This window comes from Malus sylvestris, chromosome 11 (genome assembly GCF_916048215.2).
Source record: "Malus sylvestris chromosome 11, drMalSylv7.2, whole genome shotgun sequence".
NCBI lineage: Eukaryota > Viridiplantae > Streptophyta > Magnoliopsida > Rosales > Rosaceae > Malus > Malus sylvestris.
The window spans coordinates 3,682,111-3,700,205 of record NC_062270.1 but is presented as its reverse complement, the minus strand read 5'-3'; the positions used below and the strand labels follow the sequence as shown (position 1 = coordinate 3,700,205).

Sequence of the window (18,095 nt, the reverse complement as noted above, 5' to 3'; positions counted from 1 at the left end):
TTTGAGGTCAAAAAATGGAAGTAGATCGTTTAAAACAAAAACAAGAAAGAAAAAAAAAAAAACAAAGCTACACTCGTACTGTAGCCTCAAAACCATGGGATTTCACATCAGAAAAGCTTTTCAAAAGTGCATTCCCATCAAACCTTTCCAGAAATACATGTGAGGAACCATTGTTGCAATCATACTGAAATGACGTTAATTAGGAAGCAAGAGCACCAGTATGTTGCAACTGAGAAACCACGCAACCATGAACTATCAAAGCAAAGACCAGCACGAACAATGCATAAATGAAAATCTATTACCTTCTTACAGTGTCTAGATTTCCATATGTGCTTATTGGCAAAAATGCAGTAATGCAACCAGATATCAACTGAATAGGTAACAGGTAACACCTTCAACTGCTCGTTCATAGACCTCCACAACTTTATCGATACAACCTAGACGTGCCTCATGATCCACATACTTTTTCCAATAACCTTAACGCAAAGGAAACTCTGCTAAAAAAGCATCATAAACTTTCCGAATTTTCAATATGTTATCCTGCATATAAAAGTAGAGTAATTTGTTAGTTCAAAAAGAACTGCTAAGTAAATGTATGAAGCATATTCAAATAGTTAGTAAATTCCGACAGCAAGAGTTGTGGCAAACACCAATTTGAATGCAAACACCAAGTAAAAATTTCACTTATAAGAACAACAATATCATTGAGTAACCACAGAATTTATCGCATATTACCATTTCCATAATATAAAGGGGCATACTGAGTTACCAGTTTGGAAATCCTCCTTTCCTCACTGTCTCACCACTATTATTACTACCACTATTATTTCATTTTCCAATTGGTACTACTATCAATTTATTCTCTTGGTAAAAAAAAAATTAGTATTAAAACTTAGCCTCCATCTTCTAAGGGCATTTATTGACTAAAGGTTAGATATTTACCCAGCCATGAGCAGACCATGGTATGCTAAGGCAGCTGACTATCACATAAATATCTAAGAACATGTAGAAGGTAAGTGAAGTTCACAGTTTTGAAACCTCATATGATTCATATTTAAATAACAACAATTTCTCTGCCAAAATCTTATCTTTTGCAACCTCAGATGATTCACACTCGCCCAAAGGATTCATCTAATGACTCAAAGATCCAGCTAACGTACCTTTGCAACCGTCTCTGCCTCTTCAATTAAAGTAGTCCAGGCATTGAAATCTTTGGAATTGGCCCTCACAATGTTCCACAGTCTATCTTCTTCGACAGACATGGCTGCAACAAAAGAAAGGAAATAAAAAAAAATATAAGAAAACATGTAAACTGCTAAATGAAGTAAATCCAGCAGTACAATCCCACAAAAAATAAAGTAAAAAAACAATAATAAATCATGAATTAAATTAAATTTCTCACCTCCACCTCCAGCAAAGCTTTCACATTCTCAACCTATCACAAAAAAACAAAAAAAAATCAAATCAAATCAAATTCAAGTAAAAAAAAAAAAAAAAGAACTTGAACTTCCAAATTAATTGAAAGAACTATAAAATCTATCGGGGGTTTCCGCTAAAGTGAAAAGTAAGAACAAATAAGAGAGCTGTTATTCTCATCCCAATGTCTTATCTTCCCACCCATTTTTTAATTACAAATTTATTCATTTGTAAAATAACTAATAAGGACCTTAGTTACCTCCTTTTGCATTACTTTTTTTTTTTTATAAAAAAGAAAAAAGAAAAGTTTGGGTGTGAAATAATTACTAAAGAGAGTTGTATCCCTAGGATTTTGGTTGCCCAAATAAGAACCCACCTCTCTGCAACTCCTATCTGCCTTCCCCTCATGAAATTTCAAAAAGCATTCTCCATCATCATCTAGCATAACCTCACATACATGCGTTCCTTGCAACAAAAAAAATCCCCCAGGGGTTAGGGCTTGAGAGATGGTTTAACTTCCTGATTTTTTAGTTAAAGTATTCATTTGAATTCACCGCGGTTATTTCTTTTGTGATTCATTTGACTGGAGAGTTTGGTACTTTTTTTCGTTGTCGAAAAGGAAAGAATGTGGCAGTAGAGAGTGGTTAAAGGGTTCAAGGAGAGAGTTGTCGGGAGAATGGCTAATCTTGTTAATTGGAAGTTTACAGTTGAGATTTGAGATCATTTGGCTTCATAGTTTATTGGATTCCTTGCAGAAGAATAAAAACAAAAAAACAAAAAAAAAAAACCCCAAGGGTTCCGGCTTGAGGGATGGTTTACTTGAGTAAGCTTCTCTATTTTCAATCCCGACCAAACTACATCAGACTTAAGACTAGAAGACCTTGGTTTTTTTTTCCTGCCTTTTAGAAGAGAGTAATATTATTTGTTTATATTCTTTTTTAAGAGAAAAGATGATCTCTAATTATAAATAAGGGTTATTTTAGGAATAATAGTGGGTGAGAAAATAACATTTTAATTTTTTAACTTTTTATAGTGGGTGTAAATATAATGTGGGTGGGAAAATAAGACAAGGGTGGGTCTAGCAGCTCTCAAATTTTATTTGAACCTATATAATCTCTTTTTACACCTAACTTATTTTTTACACCCATCTAGTTTTTAATTGAACTATTAGCATCTCTTTAAACCCAATTTTACTACCTAAACTACCATTACAAACCTAATTTAATATGTAATTTATCCTTACATTCATTTTGAAAATAAAAACTCAAAATCAAGGTTCTACAACTTGTTTTCCACAACTCGTTGATTGAGAGTGTAATGACCATAAATATATGGAGTGATGTTTGATGAATCGGTCAAACAAGCAATCTGGAATCAGAAAAGTTATGTGAGCAAACTAGATTAGATGAGGTAATTAACTCATATGTTACGGTCTTTTTATGCTTATTTGAGATTGAAATGTTAAACCAATATGCTTATTTCTCTTACAATAGAAATCGAGTTGGTTTTAATCCTTGTGCGCTTTATCTTAATTGCATTCCCATTGTTTTTATCCCATTGCCGCTTGATAAACAAATGCATTAGCATTTTTCAAATGCTTTAATCTCAAGTTTTTACCTCAGTTTTAGGATTAGGTGTATTGGGTGATCTAAATTTTAATCTGTAAATCCATATTCTTAGGCATCACTTGGGTTTTAGCCACAGTAATTCAAAACTGCAAGAATTATAGGACTCAAAATCATTTTATACATACACATACACTAGTAATAATAATTAACTCAAGCCCTCTGTTGTCATTTGAACCAGTAGTGGGTATATTGATTATTAGATTTATTGATAAATTTTAGTTTCATTCCTGATTTTATCTTGCATTTGATGGTAATTGTATAATAGGGTAAAATTGACAATTCACATTTTAAATTTAAGTTGGATGTAGAGTAAGGTTGTTTGCACTCAAAATATACCCATTTTTACTTATTTGGGCAATTTGGGTAAAATATGGGATTTGGAGGATTAATGAGCAAGAAGACTAATCTGGAGAGATATTTTGTGCAAGTGGGATAAGTTTTACACTGTAATATTGTTTCTCCTATTTGTTTGGGTGGTCGAGGTTTGTCTAGCCTTTGTTTAATCAAGATACATGCATGTATTGCAAGTAGATGGAAAGGCATCAGCAAGCTTTCGGGCAAGGAGCATGTAAAAGAAGCCAACTTGCTTCTTTTAAATGTTAGTTTATTACAAGTGGGAAAACATGTGATGAAAGCATATGGTGGAAATGCAAGTTCCCCTTTTAATATTATTTCTCCATGCAAGTTGGCAAATGAAATGCAAGCTGCCCAAGCTTCTTTCGAGCAAGTACAAAGATCTCAGCAAGGGGGCTCTTCCAGACCTCTATATAAAGAAGCAGATGGAGAAGGATTACAGACACTCAAAACAACCAATCAAAACTCTACTCAAATTAGCTCATCAGCTTCCTTGTAGACATTTATTTTTAGCCAAGCATCCTTTGCTTTTCTTGTTTATTAGCTCTGCTACTCACTTGTAGTATCGATCTGATTTGTAGCTTTTATGTACTCATTTCCAGTCATATAAATTACAAGCAATCTGCAATATTAGTCACTTTCCTCTGTCATTTATATTTCCAAGTAACCTTGTCATTTACATATTGTTCTATCTCTCCATATAAGTAAAGTCCTTATTTTTAAGGCAAATAAAGAACCTTAATTTGAGTAACTCCCACTCAAATGGCACAATCTCTTGGTTCGAAGTCAAACTCAGGCGCAACCTCAATCATTCAAATCCCGTCTACTAGCGGCATCTAGTAGTGGCACGCCCGCACCCACCAATCTCGTATGTGAGCAAATCCTCGGCTTGCCCGCAAGGCACCATGACGGATTTAGGGAGTAAACAAAGGTTATATAGGTTCAAATAAAATTTTCCTACAAGAAACAGTTGAAACGGGGGCAAAAATGTTTCTAGCATAAATCCTCTGATCATGTTATTGTATGCAAACGCATCAAGATAAAATAAGGGTATTTTGGGAATCCGCTGTTTTCTCGGAAACCCACCTGAGGATGTTCAATTTCATGCATTTCCCACTTCTCAATTTTAATTTTTTTTAATTCTTTTTTCAATTTTATCAACTCAGCTGAAAAATCTCACTTTGGAATTTAATTTTAACGACTTTGTTTTCAATTAATATAAATAAATGAATTCAAATTAGTGTTAAAAGATGGAGAGTTCACTGGGAAATTTCGTTTTTTTTTTTTTAAGTTCAATATTTGGCGGCAGCAACTCAATTCATAAGTTATAAAGTCTATCGATTAAATGATTTTTTTTTTTTGTTTATATTATTATAGTAGTAATAAAGTTTGAATTTTTTACTGGCAGAATTTTTTTTTTTTGGGCAAAATTGTGTAAAGGTGTGATTTTCAAGTGGTCAAACATAAAAAATGTCAGAATCGTGAACGGGATTTTAATTGGTTGTATTTGTTCGTTGTGATGATTGAAATCGAGACAACGTATCTTAGTTAATTGAAATAAAGAACTACTCAAGTATCTTGGAGAAAACGTACGCCATTGTTTTGGTGAGGAAACCATGGACTTGTCTAGAGAATTTGTTCTTTGATGCCGAAATAATGTATATGTTGCTTGGTGCCTGTTCATTGAATTGTGTTTTGAGTTTTATGGCCGTGCTTATTCAAATATTATTTTTGTTGAAGAACATTCTCGAGTGAGGGTCCCCATTTGTCCTATATGAGTATTTATGGTCAATAAGTTCAAGTTCCTGGTTCTGTTATCATTGATGGTGAGTGTCTATAGCCTCCTTATGTAATAACAATATTTATGTTTAAGAAGGCTAACAATAGCTATTCAATGTTTTAGTATCACTACTATCTACCATCCGTAATAATATGAGTAGAGTTATGATTTTGTTTTGTTAGAAAATCTAGGCGTTTGTTGCGCCGGACAATCTTGGACTGGACTAGCTTCAAGGACTAAGCTGGATTGGCTTAGACTAGACTAAGCTGGACTAACTTAGTGAAGCGTTTGGTGCAGTGTTGGATTAAGAAGCTGGATAATAACAAATTCTCATATTATATTATTTAATATATAAATTATTAATATTTTATTATGATCTAGGTGACCGGAGATGACGAGGAGTCTATCGGAAGTGGTCGTTGAGCATGACGAGGACGAGAGATGATAGTTTTAGCTAGTCCCATGGTTATTGGGGGGTCTCACTAAGACCTCTTAGTGAAGGGTTTTGTCCATGCTAGTCCCCTTTAGTCTCATTAATGTTAGTTCCAGCATGGAACAAACACGGTATTGGACTAACAGCTAATCCAGTCCAGTCCAGTTCCACTTAGTGAGGGCAAACAAACGCCTTGAGTTTATGTAGCTCCGACATAAATCTTTACATTTCTTGGAAGGGGGCTTTGGCTATTGCAAGTTTGGCCGGAGCAAATACGCATGTCCATCAGGCCGGCCAGCCACCCTTTTGGTGAGATGTTTATTTCAGGTCACAGTCAAGAAGTTCTTTTGCATATAACTTCCATTCCACATGATTGTTAGATTGTTTCAATATACTTGTCACTTTGATTCCATACTTTGGGGTTTTCTTGCTATGTCTATCACTATACAATCATATACAACCACTCCTAGCAAAGCTCCTTGAAATTTCAACCTTTAAGAAATTGTCTTCTGGCATTTTTTGAGGCAAAATCATCAATAATATCATCATACTCCAAGTCTTCAATCTCATCTTTTTCAATGCACAAGATTGCTAATCCATTTAGCCTATCTTAAGTCATAGTGGCTAATATGGCTTGTCTTCGTGTTCCATCAACACCAACGATGATTGTGCGGCACTCATCATCTGCATAGCTTGTCTTGTTCCATTTATTGGTGTGTGGTCCTCCCCCCGTGCCATTAGAGTAACCAGATCTATAGTTGTGATCATAACCGGCCATTATGCCGCCCAAAGTTTTAAACTATATGATTTACTTGGATCACTAGGACTTCTTTCTCACCTGCAACATTTGAAGCTTCATTTTGTTTATATATAAGGTACAATTATTTTTACCTTTATATCACATATGCTTCTCTCTTTCTGATGCATTCCAAGATTCCTTTCAGGTTCTTCCATTGTGAAAACAGTTGAAAGAATCATATTCCCACCAATCCATGGATTTCGACCTCCATCATCTTCCCTTCCATTGACTAAAATATTTCCTTCCGTTAAGGAATTGAGTATTGAGAGAAAAGAAAAGGGAGTTAGGGTGGGACTGGGACGGCAGGACAGTGGGAGAAGTGGGTAACAAGTAGGGGTGGAAAAAAATCCCAAACCGAGCCGAAAAAATTCCGATCCCAAACCAAAAATTTCCCAAACCGAAATTCCCGAAATTTTCGGGATGCTATCTCGAACCGATCCCGAAATTTCGGTACGGGATTCGGGATTGGCTTCTCAATATTTCGGGAATCCCATACCAAACCGAAAATATATAATATTAATTATTATATATATATATATATTTATACATATATATATATATATTATATATATATATATATATTATATATATATATATATATTATTCTTTTATAATTGACGCTAGTAGTTTCTAATTCATGCTCTGCAACCTGGAATGCCCTACACCTTGCATATTTTTCATGTTCTGTTTGATATTCATTTGGATTTTATTATTGCTGCTGCCATGACTGATGATTTCAGAAGACTTGATTCTTTTGTCTCTTAACAGATTGCAAAAAAGGTTTAATTAATTTGAATTTTAACTCTAATAAAAACAGTCAGGCATGCCAGTTTTAGATTAAATGGTAGTGTTAATGAAACGACATTTCTAGTTCTTGAATTATATATTTGAACAACAATTCATAATTTCATATTTAAATTTGAGATTCCCGATTTGTCCCAAAATCCCGAAAATATTTCGGGATTCCCTAAAATTTGGTTTGGGATTAGTCTTCAAATTCCCGTCCCGAAAAATTTCAGTTTGGGATTCGGGATACTAGTTTCGGTATGGTATCTTGGGCCCTTTTTTCATCTTTTGTCAAACTTGGGCTTTGCCCTCCAGCCCCTATTTGGGCTCTGGTCTTCTTTTTTTTAACTAGTTACTTGGGTTCTTTTTTGGTGCCCCTTTCAATTTTGAGCTCTGGACAGTTGCTCTGGTGGCATTGAGTTCGGGCCGGGCCTGGCAAGGTAGGTGTGGAGGTTATGGGATTGGGAGCACTGAAGCTTATAGGGTTCCTTAGGGAGCTATTGCAGCAGAACAATATCAATTTTGACTCACTGTACACTGTTCGGACTGTGAAAGAGGTATAGCTTGGATTTTTATCGTTATAGAATGCTATCCGTGAGTGTTAATGTGACCAGTAGAACGCCATAGTGTTTAAAGAGGGCTTTTCCTAGTTCTAGCTTTTGTTCTTTCTTCTCATGTCATAGTTGTTTGGAAATTTATTGGTGGAATGATAAATAGGAAGTTACCAAGTGAGCTCGACGTCCTGGGGTAAGAGGTTCAGTTGGCCCTATGCTTGACTGGTTGAAGGATTGGATTGTGGAAACTTAAAAAAGATGCGTATTCGTTAGTATGGTAAATCACGAAAGAAAGAATTTTCAATTTCACGTCTTATTGGTTGACTTCTTTTCAGAAACTAAGGTCATCTCTAACCGAATGATCCAAATGGCCACAGGGCCGAAAATAGCCCTAAAACCGTCTCCAACCGAGGGCTAGGCCAGAGGGCTCTGGAATCTGGAAGGGCCCCACGGGATCGGAGAGGGCTGGCTGCTTTCGGCCAGCCAGCCAGCCCCAGGCTGGCTATTTTTTTTTTAATGTTTTCATATTGCTGTCGGTTATAATCGACAGCATTAAAGAAGAATTTTTTAATATTGTCGGTTATAACCGACAACAATAGTTATTTAAAAGCAAAATTTTTATTTTTAATTACTATTAGTGTCGGTTATAACCGACACTAATAGTTTGAATTTTTTTTAATATCACGGCTAGTAGCCGTTGTATTAACTTCTTCTTTTTTATATGAATTTAAACTTCTTTTTTTTCCCTTTTTTTTTCCTTTTCATATGAATCAAATTTTGTTTCATATTTTTTTCAATTCTATTTTACAAAATTTGTTTCAATTTTTTTTTAAATTCTATTTTTTTTCCTATAACTTCTATTTTACAAAAATTGTTTCATATTTTTTTTTAAATTCCATTTTTTTCCTATAACTTCTATTTCACAAAATTTGTTTCAATTTTTTTTTAAATTCTATGAAGATCCAAAGTTGGAATTCATTGCAAACTTGAATTGAAAGAGATTGAATTGCAAGAGATTGAATTGAAATAGATTGAATTTAAAGTTGTGTGAATTATAGCCCAATATCCACCCTATTTATAGCAAAAAAAAATTCAAATCCAACGGTTAGCTGACGTCAGCATGATGTCAGCTACCAACGGCTAGCTAACATCATGTTGACGTCACTTAGCCGTTAGATTTGAATTTAAATTGTAGTTTTTAAATAATAAATTATGTTTGGCCCTATGGCCCTTTGGCCCTCGGTTGGAGACGGTTTTTTGTGACAGGGCTAAAACGAGCCCTCTGGCCCTTTGGCCCTCGGTTGGAGACGGAGGCCAATATGGCCATGTACTGTTCATTAAAATATTAATATCTTGGGGAATCTTGGAGGGCCAGAAGGCTAAAACGAGCCCTCTGGTCAGCCCTCGGTTAGAGATGGCCTAAGTTATGTTGCTGAGGATTATGAAGCTGAGCTATCAAAAAATACACAAGCATCATTTGGAGCTGGTGGACAAGGCTGGTTTACTATTTCAAAAGAGCGGTTTCAAACAGGAGAGATCTTATTCCAGCCAAAGCTTGCAGGAGTGTAAGCACCACTCGAAATTTTTAGATTTATTGCTCTCTGCTTTTCTCTCGTGGTCTCCCTTTCCCCATTTTGAGAACCAGTAAATTCTCTAGCACCCATTTCCTAAACAAGTATAGACTCTGCTGTGTTCATCAAATTGATGCCTATGGTTGTTTCAGGTCTGATCTCTAGCATGTCTTGTAAAATTGCTAATCATGTTCTCTCCAAATTTTACAAGTTAGATTTTTTGGAATGCAGAATTTCAATGGGAATTTTTATTTGGAACTTATAATGTCATATTTCATATAGGCGTACTATGGGCTTGCACCAGGCTGTTGGTCTTTGCATGGAACATTGCCTTTCGGCAGAGCTAACAGGAGACGATGCTTGGTTCAAGACTTTTGTCAGGAGGCACCGCATGTTTACCAGGACTTGCAGGTGTCAGTCAATTGTGAGTAAATTTTCCATGTCTTAATGTTATAAATAATGGAATATGAATTGGGAATCATACTAATCTTCTGGGCCAACAAAGTTTATAATCTTTCTCTGTCAATATTTTTTTTCTTTTCAGGAAGGTTAGAGAAGGAATTACACGGACTTCTCCCTCCATCTGTGCCTAATGGAATAACGGTCGTTCCCCCTCCATATGGTGCAGATACAGCATGGTTTGGGGCCAAAACGATCAGCAATGTAAGCTCTGTCACTATCTGTATCGAAGTATTATGACTTGCAACTCGAACATACATTGACATTGCAAAACATCTTTAAAAAAAACAGGGTGTTTGAAGAACATATAGATTTCTTTGACTATATATAACCTTATGTTTTACAATTTTCATGTTGCAAGTCATCCATACACTTTTAGAGCAATATCAGATATCCGGCTTTCTCCGAGTGACTTGTGGAGTAAGTTTTACGGCAGAGTTTCACGTTTTGCTTGCTGTAATTTACCTGAAAATAATGCAGCTGAGCACCTTCCCCGGCCCTTGGTGCATGACAAAGAAGCAGTTCCGACAAGTCCAAAATCAAGCTTATGTGGTGAAAAATAATCTGGTTTGTATTGGAGCACTGCCGTAGCCTGTATGTGATATGATGTTGGATCAAACAGCACTGCCGGAGCCTGCATGTGATTCGAGCAGCGAGTTTCTTTTCAGGAACACGTTGAAATTGGAATTTTTTATTTCTAGTATAATCATCCTTGAATAAGAAGAATTCGAGGATGTATCTATAATCTTACGATAACTTTTATAAATAAAGCAAGTTCATATTTCACGTTGAAGGAATGGAATGTTTTGTCTGGACCACACGGTAAGATAAGAATCTGTTTAATTTCATTGTACGATAACACAAATAATTTTTTTGTTTCCCAACACATTCTTCAGGAGAACATTTCCCTTTAAAATATTTAAAGAAGAAGATAACACTTTGTTCGTTGTGATGGTTAAAGTTGGAATCAAACTAACACGGCATGCTGAAAAATACAAGTCCAACATAGTGGTTTCAGCTGTTGAGTTCTAACGTGCAAGTTTCACGAGTTTGGTTCTTACAAAATATTATTACTAAAACTGTTAAACTCACACCGTTACGTAAATAATGTAACGGGAATCAAATGCAAGCACAAAAAAACTAGGGAAGGCCTAAGGATATGCTTTCATTTGTACTTGAAGTAAGAATGTATACCAAAAGCAAGTTCGAAGAAAGAAAGAAGGGATGGAGTAGCATGGTGGAAAGGGATTCCGTAGACTGCAAATAAAGGAACTTGAAATTGTTATGATATAAAGCAAAAGAAAGTGCAAGTTATTCTTCCTTCAATTTTCAGTCCGGATTTGTTAGCGAGCCATCTCTCATCTCTCTACTTCCCTACTTTCATTCCATGTAAGTTTTTTACTATGAAAAATCCAAGGGCTTATTTGAAAGTGCTTTTGAAATAACCGAAAGCACTTTGATGAGAGTGTTTAACCAATTCTTATATGCCAATTGCCCAAACTGTCTTTAAACATTCTTTAAGCACTCCTTCATCACTTTCTACTACAGCAGAGCAGGTGTTTCTCCATCTTCAAGAACAACAAGTCTCCATCTTTAAGAACAACAAGTACCGTGTGAATTTTCCTTTAAAGGTATTGTGTTTTTACTCCTTATCCAAATCTGCATGTCCTAAATATGAATCTATATCTATATCTTGTCCATTTTTTAATTTGCCTCTCTGCTTACTCTTTGTGCTGGATTCTTTGGTCCATTTGTATTCTTGATGCTAAACCCTAAATCCATTAAGAATTTGAGAATTGATACAATCTTATACTTTTTTTAGAGAATTGATACAGCCCTTCATAAAAAAGAAGAAATAAATAAAATTACAGCTTAGTCCAAACCCCTATGGGATTTATTTCTTTGTGCATGTCAAGAAATTCTGCATTTCCATCATGTAATTATTATCCCACAAAGTTACAAACCATGCTTAGGACATGTCTCTGAGCTTGTCACTAGGAAAGAAACCATAATGTTCGATTCAGTAAATACTAAGAGCTTTGAAAAAATTCAGTGAAACGAGAAAACTATAATTTCTCCAACTTTTTTTCTTAACAAGTTTCACTTTTTACAATTGGACGGTTGACATTGGTTACTTCACTTCACTCTTTCAATCTTGATATCTTCTTTCTCCTGAAGAAGCTGTTAATATACACTCTCCTAAAGAAATTATTCCTTCAATTTCAGTCCGGATTTGTTAGCGAGCCATCTCTCCTCCCTCTACTTCCATACTTCCATTCATGTAAGTGTTTTTTTGCCATGGGTAGTCTATTTTATTTTATATAATTTACAATTTGAAATAATATGGATGAATTCTTGCTTATTCAAATTTGCATGGATAATATTTAGGCTATCAGTTGCATTTTTTCTTCTAATGTTGGAAAATATCCAAAAATCGATTGACCTATATGATAATGAAAGGTCTTGTTTCAACCGCTTTTACGGGCTTATGGGAAGTACTTTTGGTATGTTTAGTGCTTATTAGTTATTATATGAGTAAAAGCATTTTGTTTGACAAAAAATGGATATACGTTAGTTGAATATAGGAAGCACTTGAAAAATCGGGGTTTCAACAACATAAAGAAGTGGGAATTGGTTGTATAGGAATCACTTATAAACACTTTTTGCTAGAAGTGCGTGTATTAGAGACTTTAACGTGGAGTTTATATAAAAATAAGGGCAAAAGACTGTTTACCAACCCTTATGTTTCGTGGTTTTCAACATTTAGTACATCAAGTTTTTTTCGTCTCAGAGTCATACCTAAAGTGTAAATTTTGGAACAGTCTCATACATCCGTTAGTCAAACTGTTAAGTCTGCCGTTAACAGTGACGTGGCGCCCATGTGGACAATGACTAGGCACCACGTGTCATTCACGTGGAAATTTAAAAAAAATAAATATATATATTATAAAATAATAAATAAATAAATTTAAAAAAAAACGTTTTTTTTTTCTTCTTCTTCCTCCTTCCTTTTCCTTCTTCTTCTTCTTCCTTCTTCTTCCTCTGAATCTGGGTAGCAGATTCGTTTTTTTTTTTTTTTTCTTTCTTCTTCCTTCTTCCTTCTCCTTCTTCCGAATCTGCCCATTTTTTTTTTCTTCTTCCTCCTTCTTCCTTCTTCTTCTTCTTCCTCCTTCTTCCTTCTTCTTCTTCTTCTTCTTCTTCTTCTTCTTCGAATCTGCCCAGTTTTTTTTTTTTCTTCTTCCTCCTTCTTCCTCTTTTCTTCTCCTTCTTCTTCTTCCTTCTTCTTCCTCCTTCCTTCTCCTTCTTCTTCGAATCTGCCCAGTTTTTTTTTTTTTCCTTTCTTCTTCCTTCTTCCTTCTCATTCTTCCGAATCTGCCCATTTTTTTTTTCTTCTTCTTCCTCCTTCTTCTTCTTCCTTCTCCTTCTTCTTCCTTCTTTTTCCTCCTTCTTCCTTTTTCTTCTTCTTCTTCTTCTTCTTCTTCTTCTTCTTCTTCTTCGAATCTGCCCAGTTTTTTTTTTTCCTTCTTCCTCCTTCCTCCTTCATTCTCCTTCTTCTTCTTCTTCCTTCTTCTTCCTCCTTCTTCCTTCTCCTTCTTCTTCGAATCTGCCCAGTTTTTTTTTTTTTCTTCTTCTTCTTCTTCTTCCTCCTTCCTTCTTCTTCCTCCTTCTTCCTTCTCCTTCTTCTTCGAATCTGCCCAGTTTTTTTTTTTTCTTCTTCCTCTTTCCTTCTCCTTCTTCTTCTTCTTCTTCGAATCTGCCCAGTTTTTTTCTTTTTTTCTTCTTCCTCCTTCCTCCTTCTCCTTCTTCGAATCTGTCCAGTTTTTTTCTTTTTTTTCTTCTTCCTCCTTCCTCCTTCTCCTTCTTCTTCTTCTTCTTCCTTCTCCTTCTTCTTCTTCTTCTTCGAATCTGCCCAGTTTTTTTCCTTTTTTTTTTCTTCTTCCTCCTTCCTTCTCCTTCTTCTTCTTCTTCCTTTTTCTTCCTCCTTCTTCCTTCTCCTTCTTCTTCTTCTTCTTCTTCTTCTTCCGAATCTGCCCAGATTCGTTTTTTTTTTATATATAATATATATATATATATATATATTATTTTATAAAAAAAATTTTAAAATTTCCACGTGGATGACACGTAGCGCCCAGTCATTGGCCACATGGATGTCACGTCACAGTTAACGGCTGACTTAACAGTTTGACTAACGGATGTATGAGACTGTCCCAAAATTTACACTTTAGGTATGACCCTGGGACGAAAAAAAATTGATGCACTAAATGTTGAAAACCACGAAACATGTCTTTTGCCCTAAAAATAAATAAACCAAGTGCTTATTGAAAAAGTATTTGGAAGTGCTTCTTGAAGAAGCATCTATCATGTGTTTCTTCAAAAAACACTTCTATGACTCAAAAACATTTTTTAACTCTTCTTCCAAAAACAGCCAAAAGCTCGTCATTGAAGTTTTTTTTATTGTCTCAAAACGCTTTTAACTCTTTTAGAAGCAATCACAATCCATAACATGCTCTCCTCCTATATTGAAATAAACAACCCCTATTCTTGTATGCCCGATGCCCAAACTGTCTTTATACATTCTTTAAGCTCTCTGTAATAAGTCATCACTCTACTGCAGCGGAGAATGCTTTTCTCCATCTTCAAGAACAATAAGTCTCGTGTGAATTTTCCTTTAAAGGTATTGTCTTTTTACTCCTTATCCAAATCTACGTGTCCTTAATATGAATTTGTATCAGTATTTTGTCCTTTTTTTTATTTGCCTTTTCTCTGTTTACTCTTTGCGCTGGATTCTTTGGTCCTAAATCCATTGGGAATTTGATAGTTGATACGATCTACACATTTATGGGGGAATTGATACAACCTTTCATAAAAGGGAGTTTTAACAAAAAGTCTACAATACTGTTCACTTTAACGAAAAACCATATTTTTACACTAAAAAGTCAAACCTGGTACTATTCACTTTACCCTTTATTTTGTCATTATCGTTAAAACTCAAAGTTTTCAAGTTATTTTCATTAGTTTTCCTTTCATAAAAAGGAAAAAAATTAAATTAAATTAAAGCTTAGTCCAAGTCCCTATAACTTAAGGGGTTAGAGCATCTTTAAATGAGATGTCAAAATTTCTACATAGATATATATAGTAAAAAATAGCAGTAAATTTTCTCCAACCAAGCTTTCAATTTCTTACGTGGCGCTGAGTCAATTGAAGGCAAATCCTTTTGTTGTCAAATTTGTCAAATTTATTAAATGATTTTTAATAGATTAATATAATATATACTAAATGTTGTGTTTTTAAGTATTTGGTTGGTTGCCTCAATTATTGGATCCCACAAAAATATAACTTTTTTTATTAAATGACATTACTATTTGACATATTGGGTGGAGCAAAATATTGTACAAAATATCAAATTACCACATAAGCCATCAAATATCATTTCGATGTTTAAAATTTGACATCTCATTTGGAGATACTCTTAAGTGCTTGAATTAAGTCCTCATGCTGCAGGGACTCTTTTTCAAATATTAGAGTTGTTCAAAAGTGCTTGAAAGACGAGGGTAGAGGCCTTAGCAAGATGATAGCTATATCATCATCTTTGTAAGTTTCTTCGGCCTTTTGAAAATTTGCTAAGCAATTCTAGAACTTGCATACATGATCTTCAATATCACCTCCTTCTTCCAGACAAAGACCAAATAGTTCAGTCTTGAGAAACGGTTTATTAGACACGGTTTTGCCCGTATAAACCTTCTCCAACTTCTTGTATTCTTCCTTAAAGTCATCTTTTCTATAACGTGGGACTTGACTGATTTCGTGAGATAAATCTCGATGAAACTCTTGGCCTTCTTGAGAATATGGGTCCACGTCGTTTATGTCATGGTTGTAGGCTTCTCACCAAGGAGTGCATCATCCAAATCATGAGGTATCAATACATTCTTCATCATCCTTTGCCAATCCGTGAAGTCATCCTTGCCATCAAAATGCTTTAATGCAGGCCTTAAGCTTCCTAAGCCTGCTACCTTCATTCCTCTTGCCATCGTAGAACACCTTGTCACAAGCTCTTGATACCAATTATAAAATTTCAGCTACCCTCTAGATTATGTTCTTTGATGTATCCGGCAGTAGACTAAACTCAGCAAATAGAGAACAACTAGAAACACACAATATTTACACTGGTTCAGCAGAACTTTTGCCTACGTCTAGTTGTGATTTTTCTAGATACAGAAATCACGGCTTGTTTAATTAATAATAAAGTATACAATACTTCTACTTCTGGCCGCACCCTATTTGAAAGTACAGGGTGCTATTTACATGCCTATCTTCCAATTAAGTCTTTTAATCTATTTGTAATAGGAAAGCACACTTGCATTCGTATTCCATTTCTGCATTCCTAATCTAATGGTACAAAAAAACTTTATTCTTTATTAATCTTTGTAAGACAATAATTTGTGCATCTTTAGCTTTTCTACTACAATCCTAAACAAAATAGGACTCTAAACTGACGAGCAAAATCCTAACAGGCTTTACAAAGTGTGTTTCAAAACATGGGTGTCCCCTGATCCTAATTCTATGTATAACGAATCATGTTTGCATAAACCATCTTGTTATGATTTCAATGGAAGTCGGTAAGGAAATGGCTGGCTCTTATTTTTGGCGAAAAAAAGTGTTACAAATTTATGTGCAAAAACAAAAGAACATCTTACTCAAACAATCTCGAGACCAATTCAATTACTATGCTCAGGACATATCTCTGAGCTTGTAACTAGGACATAAATCATAATTTTTTATTCAGTAACTACTAAAAGCTTTGAGAAAATGCGGTGAGACAACAAAACTAGAATTTCTGTAACTTTTTCTTAACGAGTTTCACTTTTTGCAGTTCGATAATTGACATTGCTCAAGCTTCCCCGTAACATTTGCTTGCTTGTTCTTGGAGTTGATACCTTCATTTCTCCTGAAGAAGCTATTAATATACATTATCCTGAAGAAGTTCTTATAAGCTATGTCACTGGGAGAGGTCTTTATTTCTGGGTTACTTCAAGTGTTACTTGAAAGGTTGACATCTTGTGAGACGCTGAGCTACTTTAGACGCCTACTTGGCGTTGGCAAAGAGCTGAACAAATGGAAGTCAATGTTGTCTACTATTCGAGAAGTGCTGAATGACGCGGAGGACAAGCAATTGACGGACCAAGCAGTGAAATTGTGGCTGGATGATCTCACAGACTTGGCCTATGATGTGGAAGACATATTGGACAAGTTTTCAACCGAGATGTTGCGACGCCAAATGAAGGATCAACATGGGGCTACCACAAACAAGGCATGGGGTTTGTTTTCAGATGTTAAATTTAGCTATAACCTGAGCTCAAAAATAAAGAAGATTACTGATCGGCTACATGAGATATTGGAAGTAAAAAAACAGCTTGGTTTAAATGAGGGGACACCATCTACTAAAGCATGGCACGTGCCACCGAGTTCCCACCTACCAGAAGGACCTGTGATTGGAAGGGATACAGACAAGACGAAGATTATTGACTTCTTGTTAAAAGAAGCACCCAGTGCCGTCAACTTTCATGTAGTTGTCATTGTCGGTATGCCTGGAGTGGGAAAGACTACACTTGCAAGACATGTTTATGATGATGACGCGACAAAAGAGTTTAACCGAAAAGTATGGGTATCTGTGTCGGATGACTTCAATCTTGAAAGAGTGACAAAGGCAATTCTTGAATCCGCCACATCTGGTCTTGCAAAGGAGTACAAGGAATTCAACCAGGTTCAAGAAAGTTTGAGTAAGGAGCTAGCAGGAAAAAAGTTTCTAATTGTTTTAGACGATGTTTGGAATACATGTGTCTATGATTTGTGGATAAAATTGCAGTCCCCCTTCCGTGTTGGAGCATTAGGAAGTAAGATAATTGTGACAACACGTGATGCAAATGTTGCAAACATGATGGGATCCACTGTTTATCAATTGGATTGCATGACAAATGATCAATGTTGGGAAGTCTTTAAGCAACATTCCCGATTGGACATTACCTAAAGGCCGCAAAAGTTTGAGTTCATAAAGGAGACAATTGTTGCAAAATGTTGCGGATTGCCATTGGCTGCAAGGACTCTTGGTGGTCTTCTACGCTGTAAACAAGTAGAAGAATGGGAGGAAATCTTAAACAACAAGATGTGGAGTCTATCAGACAATAGTGGCATTCTCCCAGTATTAAAATTGAGCTATCACTATCTCCCTTCGAGTTTGAAACGGTGTTTCGCCTATTGTTCCCTACTTCCAAATGACTATGAGTTCGGGGAGAAGCAGTTGATCCTTCTGTGGATGG

At 35.5% G+C, this 18,095-nt stretch overlaps 3 protein-coding genes and 1 long non-coding RNA gene across 15 annotated transcripts in view; 3 read left to right on the top strand and 1 right to left on the bottom strand.

Annotated features, from left to right (window-relative positions):
* Nucleotides 1-10,573, top strand: part of LOC126591269 (uncharacterized) — an 88,454-nt gene extending 77,881 nt beyond the window's left edge. Inside the window, exons 17-19 of the mRNA XM_050256911.1 lie at nucleotides 7,641-7,753; nucleotides 9,604-9,732; nucleotides 9,866-10,573. The gene's annotated coding sequence lies outside the window, so the exon portion shown is untranslated. The remainder of the gene's footprint in view (nucleotides 1-7,640; nucleotides 7,754-9,603; nucleotides 9,733-9,865) is intronic.
* The window catches only part of LOC126591259 (putative disease resistance RPP13-like protein 1), a 43,540-nt gene that overhangs the window by 22,037 nt on the left and 3,408 nt on the right, over nucleotides 1-18,095 (top strand). The window lies entirely within an intron of this gene.
* Nucleotides 101-1,828, bottom strand: LOC126591292 (uncharacterized). The gene is made up of 2 exons (XR_007612330.1): nucleotides 1,161-1,828; nucleotides 101-540 (listed from the first exon to the last, which is right to left on the bottom strand). It is a non-coding gene; the product is annotated as an uncharacterized LOC126591292 (long non-coding RNA).
* LOC126591280 (putative disease resistance RPP13-like protein 1) lies at nucleotides 11,056-18,095 on the top strand. Its single transcript, XM_050256930.1, has 4 exons — nucleotides 11,056-11,411; nucleotides 12,007-12,061; nucleotides 14,396-14,455; nucleotides 16,652-18,095. Exon 4 carries the CDS (start codon nucleotides 16,775-16,777, stop codon nucleotides 17,804-17,806), a length of 1,032 nt encoding a protein of 343 aa, XP_050112887.1. The 5' UTR covers nucleotides 11,056-11,411; nucleotides 12,007-12,061; nucleotides 14,396-14,455; nucleotides 16,652-16,774; the 3' UTR covers nucleotides 17,807-18,095.